General features: G+C 32.1%; 3 protein-coding genes across 25 annotated transcripts; 2 read left to right on the top strand and 1 right to left on the bottom strand.

The window, feature by feature from the left end:
• The first annotated feature begins 457 nt into the window (after window positions 1-457).
• Window positions 458-13,046, top strand: Asph (Aspartyl beta-hydroxylase). Of its 23 annotated transcripts, none has more exons than XR_015809333.1 (17): window positions 458-618; window positions 4,821-4,889; window positions 5,353-5,556; window positions 5,624-5,736; window positions 5,817-6,350; window positions 6,946-7,057; window positions 7,307-7,381; window positions 8,892-8,963; window positions 9,058-9,197; window positions 9,267-9,705; window positions 9,820-9,944; window positions 10,033-10,757; window positions 10,981-11,115; window positions 11,183-11,417; window positions 11,534-11,786; window positions 11,851-12,073; window positions 12,737-13,046. XR_015809333.1 is itself a non-coding variant. In XM_088184418.1 (17 exons), the coding sequence occupies exons 1-17, from the start codon at window positions 570-572 to the stop codon at window positions 12,885-12,887; spliced, it is 3,135 nt and encodes a 1,044-aa protein (XP_088040544.1). In that variant the 5' UTR covers window positions 458-569; the 3' UTR covers window positions 12,888-13,046. The 23 variants fall into 23 exon arrangements, 16 of the variants coding, with proteins under 16 accessions (XP_088040544.1, XP_088040546.1, XP_088040547.1 ...); XR_015809334.1 differs by having other exon boundaries at window positions 10,981-11,086; XR_015809332.1 differs by having other exon boundaries at window positions 10,523-10,757.
• NKAIN (Sodium/potassium-transporting ATPase subunit beta-1-interacting protein) lies at window positions 12,982-16,285 on the bottom strand. Its single transcript, XM_088184435.1, has 5 exons — window positions 16,135-16,285; window positions 15,550-15,687; window positions 15,382-15,462; window positions 15,062-15,311; window positions 12,982-14,997 (listed from the first exon to the last, which is right to left on the bottom strand). Exons 1-5 carry the CDS (start codon window positions 16,180-16,182, stop codon window positions 14,372-14,374), a joined length of 1,143 nt encoding a protein of 380 aa, XP_088040561.1. The 5' UTR covers window positions 16,183-16,285; the 3' UTR covers window positions 12,982-14,371.
• A 945-nt stretch (window positions 16,286-17,230) lies between these two features.
• On the top strand, window positions 17,231-19,345 carry Pgk (phosphoglycerate kinase). Its single transcript, XM_088183796.1, has 9 exons — window positions 17,231-17,371; window positions 17,559-17,989; window positions 18,060-18,177; window positions 18,234-18,372; window positions 18,441-18,575; window positions 18,635-18,756; window positions 18,823-18,923; window positions 18,992-19,090; window positions 19,157-19,345. Exons 1-9 carry the CDS (start codon window positions 17,310-17,312, stop codon window positions 19,195-19,197), a joined length of 1,248 nt encoding a protein of 415 aa, XP_088039922.1. The 5' UTR covers window positions 17,231-17,309; the 3' UTR covers window positions 19,198-19,345.
• The last annotated feature ends 3,045 nt before the right edge of the window (window positions 19,346-22,390 follow it).

Here is a 22,390-nt window from a genome sequence, read left to right on the forward strand (position 1 = left end):
TCTGAAGTCATAGTCAAGTCGGTACATTATTATCGCTTTAACCTTAACGTTTCTGATCCTTATCTAGTGGAAAGCATATGAAAATAAAATATTTTAAGAAGATACTGCCTCCTAATTACTTTTACTGTGAATCCAAAATTTCCACACAATATTACTAAATTCACCCACGAATATGTGAAAGCAAAGTTGTTTGACGTCATAATATTTTAGAATTTGACTAAATTAATACGTATTTCGAACTTGTCTTACGTTCGTGTCAGGCTGCGTTTTTAAAACTTATTAAAAGTCAACTTATAGGTTTAGTATTGTTTGATATATTTATGAAAAGTAAATTAAATTTTTGGCTTGTAATTTTTGTTCAAATTTATTATATTGTATAGCCATTATTATTAGTGTTATGATCGTAAATTAAAAATACGAATTCACGAATCGGACGTTTCGGCCGTTCGCCGTCTCTGTCGCGCGTCGTTCGTTCCGCGTGCCAGAGCGGGACAGTCTTCAGTCGGAGCCGGAGCCGGCCGCAGCCGGTCTATAGATAGAGCGGCCGCAGCGGCGGCGGCTGCGGCGACATGGGGGATCCGCAACCCCGAAAACGGAAAGAAAAGCGAAAGAAGAAAGGTAACAACATTATCTTGAACAAATTGCACAAAATTACGTCTCGCGTTTCAATTGATGATCGGCCAAATTGTCTGCAAAGTCTCGTTTCCCAGTTCGTTTTTCGTAACGTCCGCCAAAAAAGTTAGTCGCGTCGTTCTGCTCCGGTATTATTTTAAGCGACGCGGCTCGCGGCGCGCGGCGCGTTATAAATAGATTTCACGTTTCGGTGTATATTTTCATCTGAAAAACCGCGATCACGTGTCTCACGGAGTAACCATGTGTTCCGGGCGAAAAATCGGGACTCGCGGTGACACGTGCGAGGAGACCATTATGTATTGCAATTTTTTTAAACTATGTACTTACATTTAGGAACGTTATCAAATATATTTTACATTTTTTATAACAATATCACAATTAAATATCATCCTAGCCAATTGAGGCAACAAAAATCGGTAATTATCTCGCGATAGCTGTTGGTCCAGCCTCGACAAACAAAAACCTATCACAAGGGTTTTTTTGCTGTAAAGACATTGCAGTTTTGTTTTCTATTTTATTCTACTCTACTATTTCTTTACTGCTTTGGTGCTGAGTTTACTCACAACATCAAATATTCAACCCCTTCAGGTTTACGTGAAAGCTTGCAAATTCAGCGGTACTACAGTCAGGGCCGGCCCGAGGGGCAGGCAGTAGAGGCGATCGCCTGGGACGCTAGATCTTGTGGGGCGCCGTGATACCAAATAAAGGCGCAATATTCACTTAAAATTATCAAACAATATTGTTAAAGAATATAATCTGATATTTTTTGTTTTCACTACTGTGTACTCTTTAGGTTATTTCACGCGTAAAAAATCGCGACGAAAATAAAACTACAAATTCTTAAATACCCACAATCGCAAAAAAGAGTATGATGTCAAATATATGTAATATTAAATAACTTTAATTTTAGTTATATTTTTGCGCTCATGTATTGAGTTATTAAAGTATTATTAGGGTGGGGGGGGGGGCGCAAATTTAGTTTTTGCCTGGGGCGCTAAATAACCTAGGGCCGGCCCTGACTACAGTATTCACATTTGAAAGCAATTTTGTAATAGCTTTCAACAAAAATCTAGCAATTTTATTCAGTATATTACTCATGAAAATCTTTACCAATGTTACCAAAACTATAAAAAAAATTGTCCCTTTTACCTGAAATGTGGAACAGAACTAAATGCCAGCATATAACACTTTATAAGCAAAACGTTATTAAATTTGCTAGTTGAACGACCCATCGGAAATCCTTGCCATGCGAACACATTTGCATTATATTGGCAGACTTTCTGTTATGTGGAATTTTTTATCTGCATGTATCTAGCAAATATATATTTTAAGAGCCAATGACTCACTTTTGCGTCATTTGTAGTTTCTATCGTTGAAAACATATTAACGTCAATTAATATCAGGAATGTTGATATTCAAATTTTTATATTTTATATATTGACCTTTTAACGCTGTTCCCTAGTCCTTAATAAAATTAAATATTTTAAATTTTGAAAAAATGTTTAATCTCTTTTATTATAAATTCATATTTATTAACTTGTTTTACGTACATCGCAAAAAAAAATATGAATTTACTTCAAAATTTAGAGCAATTTTACGAAAGAGTTAAACATTACAATTTTTAATTAAATATAACGGTGGATATTAATCTATGGATATTTATAAATAATAATTTTTGAAACATGACTAATCCTGAGAATAAAGATAGCGGCTATGAAATGTTGGAATATAATATTGAATTTTGTGTAGAGCGTTTGCTTGATTGAAAACAATATCGTTCTGGTTAGCACAAATTTAAGGAATCCATCAAATTGATCAGTTTCTGATTTAATTTGTATTTTTTGTGTGTTTTACTTTCATACGACTTTTATATTTGAACAATGCAAATATCACTATTTTTATTTTCGGAAACTTATTATTTTTTAAATTCTGGTCACTCTATACCTATTTTTAATGACACCCGTCAAATTGACATGTTTATACCCGTAAGTCTAGTATTAATTTAAGCGGAGACGTTTTAAATTTGGATGCACTATTTATTGGAAGCGATTAATTACAACCGTATTTTATCGAAATAAATAGTTAAACAGGAATGATTATTTTTCGAAAAAATAGCGGCAAGTCCAATGAATAGGCAATGAAAGAGTTGAGCTAAAAATACCTGAAGAATGCCAGGAGCCAATCGATCTTATTTATATATCTTTTTACCAACTAATCTAATTTTTATAGAACATTATCAAAGTTGTCAACGTGGCTTGGATAATTCAGCAAACTTTTATTACAAAAAAATATTGATGATATTGTAATTTTCATATAACTGTTTTTAACAATTCTGAATCTTACATTTTAAAATAATTACCTTGCATTAAACTTAATCAGATATAATCAAAAAGAGTTCATTTTTGACAAAAATACATTTCAAATTGATAAATTGTCGTCAATAAATCAGTTGTCAATTATATAAAAGCATGTCTATTACAATACTAAAAATTTACATAAATAAATAAAATCGATTTGGCTAATTTTACTCACACGGTAGATTTCCTCGAGAAATATTACACAACAACGAATAGTAAAACACATAAATCGCGTTCGTAGTTATTATTTGTATTTTAATTTTATGTATTGTTAAAATCGTATTGAGCACCGTTAGTGCGATGAAAATTTAAAAGTAATTTACAACTTAAAGAATTGTGTATGGAACATATTTTTTCTGGTGGATTTTGGCAGGTAATTACTCAACATCTAAATCATTTCAACCAGTACCCAAAATAAATAAATTAAATATCGGGTATGCATCATTTTCTAAGTACATAAATAATGTGGACTAATAGGATAATTAAATTTAACTATAGAATCTATACATACTCTAGATCAGCGCTGTCCAACTTCTCTTAGTCCGTGGGCCATTTTTTCCTTTGCAAACGTTTCGGGGAGAAAAATAGGATAGATAATTAATGTAATGTAAAAGATTATTTTATTTATACAAATAAAATAAAGTAAAAATAATATGTAACTAATAATAATTAAAAATAATCAATGAGAGTATTTGTTGTTGCAAATTGATTAATTTTCAAGCACAGAATCTTGAATGCAATTTCTATATTTTGATTTTCAGACTGCGCGTTTGCAGATGTATGTATATACTCCTGAACATAAAAATGATTTGAAATCCAAATCTCTCATTTTAAAATATTTTTCTCATTTTAAAATAATTCATTTGATATTTAGGGCTACAGATTTAATATCAATATTTAATGGTTCGTTGAATAAATTTATATTCTTTTTATGGTCATCAAATTAAGTCAATATTGTATTAAACTCTTCGATTAGAACTTCACTTTTATATTAAATCCTTTCATTTATTCTTAGAAGAGAAAAATTTATATTCAGCTTCCAGTTTGTCCAAAAAAGTTTTAATATTTCTGTGTGTTTTTTTAACGAACGATTTTTACCAAGAATTAAAATTGTAATTTTGAAAACTTGTCCATTACATCTTTCAGTTGCAACGAAATACCACATAGTGCCTCCTGATGCACAATCGAGTCGAACATTCGACAATTTATTCCTTCTTTTTGTAACTTTTTCGCAAGCTTAATATTTTTGCCTGTCATTGCTTTAACCAAAACTGCGCATTTTAATTCCTTATAAATATATTCACTTTTAAAATTTTATTTAAAAAAACGATTTGGTTCGCGGGCCGCAAAATTAATTTTGCGAGTCACCAGTTGGACAGCACTTTTCTAGGTAATACATTATAACCACAGTACCCTAAATACCAGATTTTTCTTTCAGTATAAGTCATCCGTTGATAAAACTACAAGTCTCATAATAGCTTAAAATTCGTTTAAAATCTCCATAGTAGCTTATTATTATTATTTTGTGTTATTATAATGCTAATTTAATAATGATTCTTATTTATGTCCAGTCTTTCAATGAAAGAATAAAATCAATATGAATTTTTTTATCATATTGACACAGTATGCGATTAAATTACAACTTTATAACACTATTTATGTGAGGACTATATAGTAGTTATCTTGCGACAAACCATAATTCTTGAACTTTGTTATATCAAATGAAGGAGTTCAGTAAATTTTAAACTAAAATAAACAGATTAACTTTATACATAAATATCATTGTTGAATGATACATTTGCTTATAATAAATATATGTAATCAATACAGATGGTTCGAGCGGTGAAAGATCTAAAGCAGAAGCCGAATTGTTGGCTAGGAAACTAAGTGCAGCTGCAGGTATTTTTACCTGAAAGTTTTAACTTGTTTTTATAATTCTCATGTTCACATCCAATGTCAATAACACAACCCCGAATTGGTTTCACAGACCATCAAAATATGTTACTTCTAGTATAGATGTGTATTTTTATTTATACCACCAAAATATTTCACCTCTCGATTATATTTTATTTAAAAAAAGCAAGAGGTAAATATATTTGGAATTTTACTTGCACGGCTAATTTCCCTTAGTCATTGTTTTTACTTTTTACTTTCCAAATTTTGGCAAAAGATCTCATAACAACTTGTGTTATCTCTCATGAGAGCAGATTCCAAATATTTTTTTAAACAAACATCTTAATTATATATAAATAAAAGTAAAGACCCTGATTAATGTACCTTAGTTATTTTAAACACTCATTGGCATGCATTATAATAAAACACTTGTTAAAAATTCGATCTAATAATATAATTTTGCTTTTAGATGACTCCGACGAAGGCCCTTCGGTCAAAGCACCGTCTCCACCAAAAGATGTTTTGTTTAACGAAGGAGACTCTGTTATTCATGTCCATCACGACGAGGGAACTGGAGGGCATTGGTGTGCTAAAATCATATTCTTTGCTCTCTTAGCTATTCTCGTCGGATTGATTGGATTAATAATAATCGAAAATAGAGGTCTTACCGATTGTAAGTATGGTCAAAACATTTTTAAACTTTACTGACTTATTAAAATAATCATATTCGAATACTTCAGTGGATACGCCCGTTGCTGAATCGCGATTTTCTCAAGTGTTCGATGGATGGGTAGACGAGGGTCCTATTCATGACGATCATCATGATGAACATACCTTAGATTTGAAACATCCGGTGAGAATTCAAACTTGCTAATTAAATTATATTTGTTTAGGTATGTTAAAATGTATTGTTATTATAATAATAAATATTAGGAAGGTGAACATGATGATCATGACGAAGGTTTTGATGAAGCGCATGACGAAGAAGTCGAAGATATTGAAAGCGAAAATGAGCATGACGAACATGAAGAAGAACATAGCGATGATGAAGAACAAACGGATGAGCACGACGAAATAGAGAGTGATGGAGAACAAGGTGACGATGAGGATCAAGACGATGAAGAAGATAAGGCTGAAAGTAATGAAGTCGATGAAGATGGAGATGATAATGTAGATGAAGTAAAAGGCGATGATGATAATGATGATGATGATGACGAAGAAGAAGATGCTGGTCATGATGAGATCGATGATGGCGAAGAAGACGATGCAAAGTCAGATGAAAAAGACAATGATGAAGATGACGATGATAATGAAGAAGTAGCACAAAATAGTGAAGAAGTCGATGACGATGATATGAATTTATCCTTTCAAGATGAAGAAGGAGAAGAGTACCTGGATGGAAGTGTAGAAAACAATCTAAGTAATGAAAATGAAATTGAAGAAAATAGAAGTGCACCATTTGAAGAGGTTCATATATTTGAAGATGTTTATTTTGTGAGCATGTTCAATTAAACATAACCGAAATGGAAGTGTGTGTGTGTGTGTATTTTTATCTCGTTTTTACTATACTGTTGGTTTTCGAGATAATTCTTATCTGTTTTTAAAATGTTTGAATAACAACTAATATTATTAATCCATCATACCAATAAACACAGCACCCTTTTAGTCCTGTGTTTATTTTATTTTAATCTAAGATACACAAGAGTTAACATTTTTTAATAAAAAAACTAAAAGTTTTCTTTTATAAAAAGTTTTTTTGTATTATTCTATAATAATATATAAAGGATCTTGCTGTAAAGTCAATACAAACGCTTATTTGCATTTTTTTTATGACTTGCCGATATTTAAAATCTGACTAATAGGGGTGATGCTTGAAAACGTCTTGTAATTTCCCCAATATAAATTATCCTACATATTAATAGGATAAGCCATTTGAGAAAAATCTTTCTAGCCACTGTGTGAAATTACTTAATAGTTTTGTTTTGATTTATTTGATTTGTTTAAAAACGATACTAAAATAATTTTGCTAATCAAAAATATATATTTATTCATAATTGTATAGGTCGACTCTGGGGAGGAAGAACAATTAGTCGACAATGCTGCTATTGAAGAAGAACATTTGGCTGCAAAACGTGCTGAAAAAATTGCTCAAGAACAGGAAGACAATAGCAATGGTATGTTATCATCTTTTCCTTCTAATTGACATCATTATGTTCTATTATTACATAATAAGTGGGTTTATGGAAACTTCAAATTATTTTTCTAATGATATTTATTTATATACAAAAAATATTGCAGTAATAATTGTGTTATAACTGTTAATTTTAAGTATTATATATCTCGCCTGTAACTTTTGTAAACATAAGAGTATAGTCGATTTTCGGGCCACGAGCTGTGTATAGTGACAATGCTATGTGTTACAGTGGGCATGAGAGTTGGCGTGGGGTTGGCGCTTATACTGGTGGCCTACTGCGTGTTAGCTAGAAAGTGGCGAAATGGTCGGTACCACATTTCATGCACACGCCAATGTTGCATGCTACCTGTTTCATTATTTCAACTATTAAAAACTGCTTTTGCTGTTATATGAGACTTATTCACTAAATATATATTTTTTTATATTTACTTTTCATTGCTCGTGGCCTGACTAACATTGTTATGATTATCAAACTAATTGACTATGCTTTTGATGTAAAGTTTCGTTATTGTATTATCAACTATGTATAATAAATATTATTAAGAGTATATATGTTTAGTATTATAATATTTCTTGAAATGTATATTTATTATAAACTGTATCGAAAGTTACTATTCATTCATATATTTATATAGAAAGATTATTATCATGAAATATTTTATTGAAAATTGTGTGATCCAATCCTGCCTATTGCATCATTTTTATATTCATTTATAGTGAGCTTTATTTATATATATATATATATATATATATATATATATATATATATATATATATATATATATATATATATATATATATATATATATATGTATGTATATCAGTGGCGTGCCGTCCATATATGTGTTAGATTCAAAACGTCAACAGCATGTACGGTTAATGGCGAGTGACTCAGCCGTTACACGTGATCGTGTTTATAATCGATCAACCGTGAATGCTGTTGACGTTTTGAATCTACCGCATGTATGGACGGCACGCCACTGATATACATATATATATATATTTTTTTTTTAATTTAATCGATCCTTGGAAACATGAAGAAATATGTATATTTTACGAAATAATAGTAATGTCTAGAGTCAATATCAGACATGTCCAATTTGTATTGTTTCTCTAAAATATGATGGAGAAATGTAGAGCATGAAAAGTCTATATTATACCCAGACAAATAAAATCAAATGCCGGTGAGTTTGATTAGTTTCTTTTTTTTGTTTATCAAAATAACACTTGTCCAGTAAAGTGAGTTTCATTCATAGATATATACATTGGTCAATATCAAATGAAGGCAAGTCCATAACTATAATTCGAATAATAAAATCCTTAATTTGTTTGCATATATTTTATTTTATATTCTTATCATATCTTAATCATTGAATGTCTAATAATTTTCAATGGTTTCATACATACAATTTAATAAATGTGACATATATGACATTGACTTTAAACTTCACTTATATTCCAATGTGGCGAAATACACGGTGGGCGAAAAAAAGTATTTTTAAATTCTGTTATCACATGAAACCTTAATTGTAAAAAATCAAACCCTTTTTATCAAAGTGTGATTCAATATCATTTTAATGGCAATGGCAGCCGCTTGGAAAAGTATCATAAAAAAGTCTCATTTTTTAATATCTCATAAATGTGAATAAAATTCATTTCAAGCCATTTCTTTTTTATTGAATTGAACTTTATTTATTATTTATTAGATAGTGATATTTGAAATATTTTTTTTTTGCCACCCGTGTATTTAAATACTAACTCATTTATTTATTTAAATTCATTTTGAACAAGTTTTTGAAAATTTTGTGCATCAGATAACGGTGACGAATCTGTGACCTCTGTATTAAATCGTAGAATGACCCTAATCCCCGATGAAATCCCGGAAGGTATGGCTTTGTTCAATAAAATGTATATGATATATTTCGTGTATTTTAGAAATAGTTACATTTACAATTTCAAGTTGGATGTAAATTATTTTAGCGGAAGAACAAGGCGGAGAAGATACCGAAGAAAAACTTGAAGAGTCTGAAATTGAGGATGAAAAAGAAGTCGAAGTAGAGGAAGAATTCTCCTCTAAGGTTCGTGAAGAAACACTGCAGAAAATGAATAAGTATTTAGAGGTAAATTTTAATAAAGTGGAACGTGTGATTAAATATGTAGGTGTAACATTAATAATTATAAATGAATAGGAATCTGAAGAAGAGATAATCGAAGAACCGAAAAAGGTTACGAAAATCAACATCGAACCAAAACCGCAAATCATTCCTGATGTAGAGGTTTCGAAAGATGATGAAGAAGAGATAGAATATGAGGAAGAAATTGAAGAGGTTGAAGAAGATGAGATTGAGCCAATCCATGTGTCCAAAAATTTAGCAACTCAAGAGAAACCTGCAGAAGAAGAATATGAAGATGAAGAAATGGAAGACGAAGAGATTGAAGAAGAAGAACTGATCGAAGACGAAGAGATAATTGAAGAAGAAGAGATTGAAGAGGATATATCTGACGATTTGGATGATTCAGAACTGATGAAAAAACTCGAAGAAAAGTATGGAAAATTACCAGATTTAGATGACGAGCCTGAAGTGCAGATCGAAGAAGACGAAAAACCTGTAGCGCCAGCTAGAAGAAGTAATTTAATAGTGACCGATACGCTTTCCATAAACCCGCTTAATATTTAAATGAGATTGAAGTGTAGGATTTTTAAATTTTTGGTGTTTTTAATTTTTTTATTTTTATATTTAGAACCAAAACCTGTAGGTGGAAATTCAATTGAAGATGAATATCTAGAATGGGACGGTGATGATGATGATGATGATAATAAAGATTGGAATCAACAGTTGAATTTGGCGCAAGCTGAAATGGATGAAGTATGTTTTGATAATTTTTATATAATCACTACAGATTTCTTTATAAAATTTATGGTGGAGGTTAATTATTAAATTTATTTCTATCTAGGGCCTCTTTGATTGATCCTGACTAATATTCATGCTTTATTTAGTTTTAAGTGTTTGCTTTAACTGATGAATGGTCGCTGCAATGAATGTGTTTGTTTAATAAGTAATTTTAATCTAAAATGCATTTTAATTCTGCATTAATATGAACCTTAAAGATATCATTTGCATTTGTAGAAAATTTAATCGATATTACTAAATTATTACATGAATGTGAATAATATCTTACTAATTATGACTGCATAACTGAAAATATTAATTAGTAATTTTGGTTGTGCTCTTAATCATGAATTATCTAACCTATATATGGTTACTATTTTATATATTAGTGTTGACTTGATCATCTTTCATTTTTGTAATGCTTGGCACCCACATACAAGCATTATGTCAATGAAATAATCAAATTAATCACTAAGTTATTATTTAATTTTTGATTTTTTTTATAATATTAACCACGTGTGCTTTACGTTATCCTTACCTCATCCCCATCTTAGGGTGATTTAGAAGAAGCCTATAGACGTTTCACCGCTCTTTCGCTGACCAAACCAAATTGTTGGCGTGCTAAATACGGTCGTGCGAAAGTTCTGGATGCCTTGGCTGAAAAGAAACGAAACAACAATCTGCTAAAAAACGCAATTGGTGTTTATGAAGAAATACTAGATATGAAGATTAGCGATCAAGTGTTCGTTGAGGTTTCGGAACGATTGATAGATCGGATCAAATTTAGCGGTAATTATTATAAGTATATTTCTTTTAGCTTTATAAATAAATCAAGAATTTCGAGTCAGTATGATTCATTCAAAAATCTTTCCCTTGATTAAAAAAATTACCGACTCGTCATTCTGGACAGAATATGAAACCCAATTGAAAAACCGCTATGCCCAATTTATTATCACAGAAAGTTCTCTAATAAGTTATAATATACAAACTAAATAAAATGTTAATTTCATAGGTAAATACCTCGACGCTGTGCCATACCAAAATTTGTTGATCAAAAGGTTTCCAAAGATGCCCAAGTTTCGAAACGATTTGGCGATCTTGTATCTCATGGTGAATAAGTATGCAAATTTTCACTAATATATCAAAGGTTTTTATTAGAGCTGTTCGTATTATAGTCATCAATCGAATAAATTAATCATTTTATATAATTTTAGACCAGATCTTGCCAGACCCGTGTTGTCGGAAATTTTAAAATTATGGCCAAACGATGGAGTTGCTTTAGTTCATCATGGTTTTATACTAAAAACTGTCGATAATAATCTTGAGGAAGCGGTGAAGTTTTTGCAAAAAGGAATCTACACAAAAGATCCTGGCGCTCTAGACGGCAGATTTTTATTTCATCTTGGAGACGCTTTAGCTAGATTGGGACACAAAGATAGAGCCAATGAAGTGAGTGTTGTATCATTAATCTATTTTTGATAAATAAATATTTATTTATTATCAACAAAATAATTGCTTAATAAAAATATTATACACAGTACTACAAGTAAGGTAATTTTTTATAGATTTATAAACTTGGCGCTGAACTGAAAGTATTTTTGTCAGCACAACAAAGATCGCTTTATAACGTCGATAGACTCAAAGGCATGCCTTGGTGGACACATGAGCAAACTCCATATGCTAACTTCTTAAAAAAATTAGAGTTTCATTGGGAGAAGATCGCACAAGAAGCTAAGCAATTAAGACCTGATTATAAACCGGAACAAGAGAATCTCAAAGACGTGGGAGATTGGTCTCAATATGAACTATTTGCAAGAGGTATTATAAAATTATATCATCACTAAATAGAATGTGAATAAAAAAAATTAAATATAATATTCAGGTGTTGAAAATAAACCACACTGTGCTAAATGTCCCATGACTTGTCAAATCATCCGATCTGAACCTGCAGCTTGGGGATGTCGGCGAGGTCAAGTGAAATTCAGTGCCATGTTTCCCGGCACCCATGTGTTTGCACACACCGGTCCGACGAATTGCCGACTCAGAGCTCATCTCGGACTCCAAGGAACCAAAGATACTTTTATTCGCGTCGGAGATGAAATCAGGTAATCAGTCTACTTCCGATACACTGCTTTTAAAGTTAACACATTATTTTTTTTTATTTTCGCGGAATTTTAAATATATGTATGTTTATGTTTGAGTTACATTATTTTAAACCTTTGAAAATGCACGAACCACAAAATTTTGTTATCACTCGAAAATGCGTGAACGGACCATAATGAGCTAAGCTAGCATTATTACAGTGGATGGCCAATTTTAGATCCTGATTTAACTAAAAAAAATTATAGATAATCAGTGAAGCATATTGTTGTATTAACTGGACAGTTTTTAAAATCGTGTAAAAATGTGGTTTGACTAAAGAGATTAATGTAGTTGCATTATGATGTCACTCTCAACATCAAAATAGGTATTGCAAATATATCAATACAGATCGTAACGTTCACGAGTTTCTTAAACTGTACTTTTATTATCAGTATACTATTTAAAAGTTTAGTTATTTCAAGTGTTCACATTGATGAAACTTTGTGGTTTGCCCATTCCAGCTAGAAGCGTTCTTCATTTTCAATCTAATTTAAAAGTATTTTATAATATTATAATTGCAATTCTATACAAGAGATGACTTCTGATGATTTCGTGCTTAAGTCAGCTCAGTGCATGAATGAATCAATGATTCTTTAAAATTACTTAATAATTATTTTGATGCGTAGATCTTGGGAGAGAGGAAAGGTAATAATCTTCGACGATAGCTTCGAACACGAAGTGTGGCACAACGGAACCAAGCTGAGAATTGTACTGATTGTTGATCTGTGGCATCCAGAACTTACAAAGGATGAGCGAACGTCTTTACCGGCAATATAACTGCGACGGTTGTGATAGTCACAATTTTTTTTATTGAATTATTTTATAGTTGTTTGTTATTTGTTTAGAATTATATAAATATAAAAAAAAAACATTTATCAGTCTTTTACAATGTATTTTGATATGTAATTTGTAAATAAATATTTTTATACAAAATTATATCATGTTTTTAAGTGTCATACAGTTTGTATACTAATAAATGCATACAAAATGTTCATGGAATGTATAATTACATTTAATATCAGATGGTCTCATATACAAATTAGATCATTATTAATAATTAGATTACTAGCTAATTCGGAAACAACTGGTTTCGCCATAATTTTTCGTGAAACTTATCAAGATGCAAGACTTAAAAAATTCCAACTTTGGCATCCAATTATTCGATTAAAGTAGTTATAGCATTAAAGCTGCCCATCATTTATATTCTCATAAAAAACGATCAACATTTTCAACATCAAAAAATAAAATAACATATTCGAAACATTAAAATAACACAAAGGCACATTTTTTATAATGAGATTGTAGTGAACTTATAATCTAAGAAACTAACCATCATTCTAAATATATCACAAAACTAACTTATATACAGTGTCATAAATTATCATAACGAGTGTACAAAACGGTGATAAATTTAATTTTAACGAATTGGTGTAAGTCGGACGGATATTGACAATACTTAATTTAAAGCGCATCGATTTTTATCATTATCACAAAATTTCAATAACTCACCATAAACATATTCTAAATTAATATTAGCAATTCCGTGTATAAAGGGAAGACATTATCTTAAAATTACATAAATATACTTAAGTACTGTTCTAAGTATTCTTTTTTCTTTTTAAGTAGATTCAATTTGATCATTTCATTATGTACATATTTTTTTTCTTTTAAATCTTATTTTTGGCATTAACGATCCTCACCGCAAATGAAAGGGCATTCAATTTCGACATGGTTTCAACGTTTAAAACTAGAGACGGGTTCTCAATACTTTTTTTATACGATAGTCGAGCTAATGTTTCAATTGTCTTCTCCAATAACTAACCACATACATATTGTTAACTTAGCTCTAACACCATGTAAGTCATTTGGGCAGTCAACTTTTTCATCTTTCTTATTTAATTATATGCATTTAATAAATACACAGCATGAACTGTGAGTATATTAAGTTTTTATTTTACTTTTTATAGCATAAAAGGTATATGGAATATTTTTAGTCATTTTGTGGTACTTTTTTAAACAATTTTCGTTTCCATTACTATAATAGTGCATTACTTTTATTTTTTCATAAAAGAATATATTATCTTTTTATCACTGTACCACCAATCGTTCTATGATTAATAATTGGAGAATAAACTTAGTATTGAGGGAGTGATCCATCCCTATTTAAAACCAATCAAAACTACAGCACATTTTAATACTAGTGGTATAGAAGAACACCCTGTATTTATATTGCCCAAATTATGTGGATATAATCATTATTATCACATAACAGTTTCGTTATCAGGCGGAGGTGGAGGCGGGGGTGGCGGAAGATGCGAAGCTTGATGCAAATGATATGCGGGAGGACCGTTATTGAGGAATGCGTTTTGATTACTGTATATTCGATATGGCAGACTGGCATTCGACGCCGTTTCTGAAATGATCGGTCTCTTCTGAGGAACTTGAGGAGTCGCTTCAGCCGAAAGCGCCGGACTAGACGCAGTGTGATGCGTCATATAACCATCGTGATAATTCGACTCCGGATACATTAACGTGTCCGTGTGCATGCTGATAGGACGGACAGCATGAAAGTTTGAATAACTGGATCGCACGGACGCTGGCCTATTATTGTACAGATCTTCATCGTTATAAGATTCGTTCAAAGAATGTTGACTGGACTGTCTATAATTGGGATTCGCGTGGCCTGATGTTGAATGATGCGAAGAGCTGCGCCTTTGAGACGAACGTCTAGAAGAACGCCTAGTTGAATGTCGAGAGGAAACTGATCGTCTCTTCACGCGTCTGGGAGTCATCGGCTTTGTTGCAGGTTCCGCCCTAAGCTCGGCCGGTCTCGTGAATTCGATCGAATAGAGGGATTGATTCCCTGCCGATTTATTACTGCTGCGTGCTAAACAACATAAAACTAATGATAAAACTTGAATTTATAATGAAATTAATTTAAAAATACTCACAATGACCGTCATCAGATTTGGTCAGATTAGAAGCATGATAATATCCCAAGATAACAGCTATGCATCCTAATAAACATTGAAAACCAGCATGAGCCACTTCGACGTGAGCGTAGTGCATGAGACATCCTTCGACTTCTGTAGGCCTCAACCATGAACTCCCTTCGACGTCGCCCCATCTTGCCCTACAACCCCAACCGTTGACTTCCCACCAACTTACACTTCCCGTTCCCAATGCCAATAAGCCATTTTCCTATAAAATACAAACGATAATTAAAATATATTATAATAAAGATATTCTACAATTGATCAATTTTACTTACTCTATTTAATATTCCAACATTAAGGTAATAACAAATAACAAATATATTCCAACCCAACCACAAGAGATTCCACGTTGCATACTGTAAAAGATAAATGAAATTTTCATTAGTTTGGAAAATACAAATACAGCACCCAAAGATATATTATATACAAAAATATATATTTACCGAATATATATACTTTGCCACATATTGAAACGTTCCAAAGAATCCGAATATAATGAATAAAATATTGAGAAAATTGGCAAGGATCGGCGCCCACATGAATCCTAGAAAGTCGAACACTTGTCGTTCCAGTGTCGATATCTGAAAACAAACATGGAAACTTTCGTTGAGAAATCAGCAAACACATAGCAAGTGAAGTGTATCAATCGTGTTCTAAACAGATAGTAATTAGATCTAATGAGTAAACATGGGTGAAACTAGACTGATTGATTATTAAAAACTCTATTCACGTAAGAAATTTTAATAATTTGTAGATAAAGATAAATTAATCCGTATCCTCTTCTTGCTTTTGAAAGAAGGAAAGAGGAAGAGGTTGAAAAAATAGAAAATGTCCGCTTTCATTATTTACACTTGACTGATCACATCATGAGTTTGAACGCCCATGCGAAAATGTGCGAATATAAGTTATCGTGTGACTTAATTGTTAAATTAGAGCTATATGAAGAGTCGCCTCGGGTAGGCGAGTGTAAATGTCATGTGCGGAAACGGGAAATTGAATGAGACGAAGAGGATATGAAAATAGCAGACCAGTTGAAAAGCGCAGAGCGCCAGGAGGGCGCGCCGCCTGCCTGTCATCCTGCAGCCGGGTCTTCGTCCCTCACCGAACCATCGCGTGCGTCATCCGACAAACGCCACTAGTTGCACGGCCTCCAAACATCAAAATATCAATGTTGCAAGTAATTAAAATTATGCCAATTGTTGGCCGTTGAGTATTTTCTCGATCTCGTGCGTCTGGCAACACAGTATTATATATTTTTTTAATTACTGAATAAAGGGGAGTACAGGGTATGCAAATAACCAGAGCCTGGTCGTAATATTTAATAAAATAAATGAGCGCCTTTATTCGGAGTAAATAGCGTCCCTATGTGGCGTATGGCCCGCCCCTTTGGTCGACCTTGCGGCCCTGTGTATATATATATAGTAAAGTATACTCCAAAAAATCTTAACGGCCTCATATTCAAGACAATTTTTTTCATCACCCCCCTTTAGAAATCAGTACGCCTATTTCAATTATTCACTGACAAAGACCTTTGGGTTAGTATTGTCGAGTTTTAAGGAACAAAATATACCAAAATACAGTGGTACCTCGATTTTTGTCGATAATCCGTCCGAAAACAATCGTTGAAATCCGAAACCGATGAAAACCCAGGCAATTATTTGTAGTATGTATTAGCATTAACAAAAAAGCACAAAAACACTAACACTTCAAGCAATGGAATTGTTTGGCTAGACGGGCGGGCTAGATGCTCACATAATGAGAAACAACGCGCAGCGCGCGGGTAGCGTACGCCGACGAAATCCGAGGCAACCGAGACAATTTTTTACGGAAAAATCTATGAAAACTGAAACCGACGATAACCTAAGTCAACAAAAATTGAGGTATCACTGTAGAACAGAAAAAAATTCATTTTTAATTTTAGTTGAAGATAAAATATATATATATACATAATATTCTTAATTCTAAGCTACGTATTTTTTTATATTTATATAACTTCAAATTTGGTGTAAAGTTTATTTTTTTCTTTTAAATTTCAACTACATATTTTATACATACCAAGCATATTTTTTGACGTACCAAATTTATATGAGAGGTGTTAAGACCAAAAGCTAAGGGTGACCTTCCGACAGCTGAAGGTTATTGCTGACACTAGTCAGACATTCGGTGCATCTTTCTCTGTGCGTTTCGGTCGTTTTCATTCAAGATGGCCCTCAACAAGCTTAGCATCGACAAATTGGACCTCAAGGACAAACGAGTCCTGATGAGGTAACATTTCAACCACATTTTATCGACATTTTCAATCGATTTAGTTACTAGGTAGTACCGGTCTTCACTTGTTATACCGATAATTTGTTTGATTCGTATCAAAAATGACACAAAATGAATTCAGTTTTAATATATTTATTTAAAATAATAAATATCTGTTAGTAAAATGTATTTTAATATATTTTAGAGTCGACTTCAACGTTCCATTAAAAGAAGGAGTTATCACTAATAATCAGCGTATTGTGGCTGCTGTTGAATCGATCAAGTACGCTATAGAAAATGGCGCCAAGTCGGTCGTTTTGATGTCTCACTTGGGACGACCGGACGGACAGAAAAATCTCAAATATACACTGAAACCAGTTGCTGAAGAATTGAAGAAGCTTTTGAACAGAGACGTTACTTTCTTGTCTGACTGTGTGGGAGCTGAAGTGGAAGGCGCTTGCGCAAATCCTGCACCAGGATCCGTTATATTGCTTGAAAATGTTAGATTTTATTTGGAAGAAGAAGGTAAAGGCGTCAACGCCGAAGGGGCCAAGGTCAAAGCCGATAAGGATAAAGTCAAAGAGTTTAGAGACAGTTTGAGAAAATTGGGTGACCTTTATGTTAACGATGCTTTTGGTATATTTACAAATAATAAATTCATATTTACTATTAATAGAATTGTATTGATTTATATATTTAATTTTAGGTACTGCTCACAGAGCTCATAGTTCAATGATGGGAGATGGATTCGAACAACGTGCAAGTGGATTTTTGTTGAAGAAAGAATTGCAATACTTTGCCAAGGCTTTACATGAGCCAGAAAGGTTATTAATAATGAAGTCTTGTTTGGTTATTTTTTTATAATACAATATTTTCTTAGGCCTTTCTTGGCTATACTTGGAGGAGCGAAAGTCGCCGATAAAATCCAATTGATTGAAAATCTTTTGGACAAAGTCAATGAGATGATCATCGGTGGAGGTATGGCTTATACTTTCTTGAAAGAATCGCAAGGAATGAAGGTAAGCTATAACTAATAATACATATTGAATAAATTATATATTAATCAATATAAATAAATCACGTTTAGATCGGCAGCTCATTGTACGATCCCGAGGGAGCTAAAATTGTCAAACAACTCTTGGAAAAGGCAAAGGCTAACAATGTTCAAATTCATCTACCTGTCGACTTTGTCACTGGAGATAAATTCGCTGAAGATGCACAAGTATATATTATTATGAAATATTTACTTAATCAAATTTAATAATTTGACGATCGATTAAGGTTGGCACTGCCGATATCGAATCTGGAATTCCTGATGGTTGGTTAGGTCTTGACGTCGGACCCAAATCTCAAGCGTTGTTTGCTGAACCCATCGCTAGAGCCAAAGTTATTGTATGGAACGGGTAAATATATATTTTTTTAACAATTTCACAATACGAAATAATGAATTACTGTTAAACTTATTTTAGTCCTGCTGGAGTATTTGAATTTGAGAAATTCGCCGGCGGCACCAGATCGTTGATGGATGGAGTCGTTAATTCCACAAAGAATGGATGCATCACAATTATCGGTATATATTTTATGCTGAGATTTACTTCATTCCTAATCAATGATTTATATAAAAAATATTGATTCAAGGTGGAGGAGATACTGCAACATGTTGCGCAAAATGGAAGACTGAGTCTCTTGTATCACACGTTTCCACTGGCGGTGGAGCATCTTTAGAATTATTAGAAGGTATATTAAAACTCTTTTTATTTAAATTGTTATACATTTATTAACATATTATATTTAAAATTTTAGGTAAAGTGCTTCCTGGAGTAGCAGCTTTAACAGACGCGTAATGAGATTAAAAATAAAAGTAGACTTAATCATTGTCGATTGTCAAAATGATATTATTTTTCAGTTGTAATCGTTTATAGCTGCTTGTCATATGTTATGTAACGTATATACAATTGTCTCAATTTTATCAATAAAATAATATATTTGTCATTTTTTTATTATTTATATACATATATATGTATATAATTGGTCATATGGTTCTTGAAAAATAAATATATTATATTACATAATATGTTTGGATTATTGCCAATAGATCTAAAAACTATATTCAGTATTTTTTTGCCACTTGAATGTCTGGAGTGAGTTTATTCCATTATTTTTGTTTAAATGAGCAAAAACAAATTAGGTCATCTCGGTTATAATTTTTTTCTCTTCATTGTCTTTGATATTCAAAATTCACTTTTCATTCCTAAAGGAGGGCTGTAAAAACTTAGTAAAACGCCAGACATACTCTTGTTTTTAAAGTTAATTTAACAGATTCTTTATTTATTAATAAGTTACATACATTTTTATAATATTAAGTACCTAACCTAAGTATTATTAATTAATTACCTTAATCTACAACATTTTCAATTTCTTAGGTTAATTATTTAGTCTAAATAATTAGCCTAAGAAATTTAAATTTAGTGGTCTAAATTTTAGACCACTAAAACTCATAAAAATTTAATCTAATTTGTCAAAGAAATGTAGGCTGGTAACTGGGGGACTGTCTTCTACTTTTTTTAGGGAGCCGTCTTTACAATCTTCTTAGCCTCTGCTCTCATGGGCAGTGACGGAAAATGCGTTATCTTGGCTAGCTGATAAAGCTGATCTCTTCTTCCTTTCAGTTAGCTGGCGTTCTTCCTTCTCTTTCAACCCTTGCAGCGAACGGCAGAAATCTTAGTTTAAGAGCTCAGAATGGCTCCGATCTCTTGTTTTCTTTTATGGAAAAGAGCTATCAGCTTTGTTTATGTGAAGGTGATCCTAAACATTAATGGTGTAATGGAGTCAATACGAAACTTAAAAGGAAAAAACTAGTCGCCAGGGTGTTTTAGTGCAATTCGTACCAATTTTCTTCAAGCAGAAAAACTTTATTTAAATTTTTATTTGAATGGACATTGATGGAAGCCCCTCTACAAAGTATGCCGTAAGGAGATAATGGAAGACAGCTAATCAAAGGATAGGCTTGACAAATGGACGCTCAAAGTGATGCTATGAACCACAAAATCTTGAAACTTGAAGTCTGCGATGAAGGCATTTGCTGGGGCCTGAACCAGCCAAGTAGTGAACCTCGTGATGTGTTTGGCCTCGAGATGTGAGGGTGCTACTGAGCTCTGCTCTCCAGTTGGCGATCCCAAGTGCACTGGTTGGCAGTCCGAAGTCAACTGATTGTCTCAAAAATCTCTGACATTTGGCGAAAGCCAATCAGATGTCTTACAAATGTCATTCCTGGCGTCTGGAGGGCGTATCTTCATAGAATCTAGCCACAAAGCCGACTCAGATGTCAAGATTTTCCCGAGTACCGCATACTGTCATAAGGTTGCGTTTCTTCATACACGTCAACTTAATTAAAATTGACAAAACTATTTAAGGTCAAGTATGCAAATATAAAAGTCTCACTATACTGTCAATAGAACAGGAAGTAGCAAAGGAAATAGAAAGGAAAAGAATGATGTGATCAAGCAATTAATTATAAAAAGTTTGTGATAATAACTATAAATACGATTTTTTAATGTATTTTATGTAATTAAAAATATAATTAGAAGTACAAAATAAATGTATCTTAAATGATATCAAAAAAATTAATATTTGATTAAATAATTAATAAAATCATTTTCATTATTATTGCAAAAAAATTTTTGAAAGGGCCTGTATATATTTTTTCAAGGCCCCGCAGTAGGCCCTCTTCATGCATAGTGTCATCTATCGATTGTAAGCTGTAATAATATATTAAAATTAATAAAATATATGTCACTGATTTACAGACTTGTCTCACTTCTTTCTTAGTAGTTGATTGTGATAACCCAGTTGTAACGCATTGGGTTAACGCCTTGCATTTTGCAATTGAAGATTTTCAATAAATAGACTTGGGGTGATTTTTATCTTAGAATTTGCACAAACAAACCGGTCCAATTCATTTTGGGAATGACTACATAATATATACATATATATTTTCCAATCTAATAATAATTTAAGATGTGTGAAACAAGATGTCTCGAATATTATAACATTATTCTAAAATGTATTAATAATCATGCACATGCCTGATATTATATTAGGAACATATTTGGATTAGTGATCTGGGCTTGCTTGGAATATGACAACGGCGAATATTTTGCTTTCTGTTTTAAGCTATTGGTGTTTGTTATAAGTGTTGCCCGAAACAGCCGCCGTTCGGCCTAGATTCAGTACGAAGGAAAACAAGTACTGACATCTAGTATATTGTAAAATCTATAATATAGATGTTGAAAATTTAATCATTTTAAATAAAAGCCATAAAAATTATATATAGTTATATTTTATTGATATCACAAAATTAAATGCCATTTTTCAAAGTGCAATTCACATTCCGGTGCTCTTACATTTTATGTATTTAAAGTTTTGAAATACGATTTTCTCTGGTATAATTGCTAATATTCGGTATGATCTTTCATCTGCGATGTCGCTGACATTTTCAGGTGTTGAATCAAATGAGTGGTCTCTTTTTGCAAAATGGATTGGGCAAGCACAGTATGATCGTGGAGACAGGTGTAAAATGTGATATGTTTATTTAAACACTTCTTGTTAAAGATTATAAACATTTAATCACTGCCTAAGGATGTCAGTTACTACGCAGACGAAATCTTGTGTTAAAAATTAGCATATATACTGCAGAAAAAAACGTATTTTAAAACTTGAAATAACATAAATTTGTGAGATATATATATATAACAATAAATTTAGAGAATCAAGTCATTACACGGATAGTTCGACGAGAATCACTCGCCTACTATATACAATTTCCAATTCTATGGAGGGAATCATTTTTTATAATTCAAAACATAAAAATAAAATAGAATAAAAACCAAACAATGAGCCACAACTCTGCTCACTCCGCTAACGATTCCCCGCCATTCGAATAATAACATTGACCCAACGTGGAAAATGTATAACCGCCAATACGACAACAATGGCAAACTTTTTTCACACTATTATGCTTGCAAAATAGAAAAATAT

Source organism: Plectrocnemia conspersa, unplaced genomic scaffold, assembly GCF_051122295.1.
Source record: "Plectrocnemia conspersa isolate PC_06_02 unplaced genomic scaffold, ASM5112229v1 ptg000004l, whole genome shotgun sequence".
NCBI classification, from domain to species: domain Eukaryota; kingdom Metazoa; phylum Arthropoda; class Insecta; order Trichoptera; family Polycentropodidae; genus Plectrocnemia; species Plectrocnemia conspersa.

What these genes read in the sequence shown, in the direction of transcription:
- Asph (XM_088184418.1), top strand. Translation starts at nt 570, where the DNA reads ATGGGGGATCCGCAACCCCGAAAACGGAAAGAAAAGCGAAAGAAGAAA. An exon ending in ACAAAGATAGAGCCAATGAA is followed by an intron (nt 11,418 to 11,533) that starts GTGAGTGTTGTA and finishes AATTTTTTATAG; the next exon opens with ATTTATAAACTTGGCGCTGA. An exon ending in CGCGTCGGAGATGAAATCAG is followed by an intron (nt 12,074 to 12,736) that starts GTAATCAGTCTA and finishes TTTGATGCGTAG; the next exon opens with ATCTTGGGAGAGAGGAAAGG.
- NKAIN (XM_088184435.1), bottom strand. Translation starts at nt 16,182, where the DNA reads ATGACAGGCAGGCGGCGCGCCCTCCTGGCGCTCTGCGCTTTTCAACTG. An exon ending in ATGTTGGAATATTAAATAGA is followed by an intron (nt 15,312 to 15,381) that starts GTAAGTAAAATT and finishes TGTATTTTATAG; the next exon opens with GAAAATGGCTTATTGGCATT. An exon ending in CAAATCTGATGACGGTCATT is followed by an intron (nt 14,998 to 15,061) that starts GTGAGTATTTTT and finishes TATGTTGTTTAG; the next exon opens with CACGCAGCAGTAATAAATCG.
- Pgk (XM_088183796.1), top strand. Translation starts at nt 17,310, where the DNA reads ATGGCCCTCAACAAGCTTAGCATCGACAAATTGGACCTCAAGGACAAA. An exon ending in TTATGTTAACGATGCTTTTG is followed by an intron (nt 17,990 to 18,059) that starts GTATATTTACAA and finishes ATTTAATTTTAG; the next exon opens with GTACTGCTCACAGAGCTCAT. An exon ending in TGGATGCATCACAATTATCG is followed by an intron (nt 18,924 to 18,991) that starts GTATATATTTTA and finishes TATTGATTCAAG; the next exon opens with GTGGAGGAGATACTGCAACA.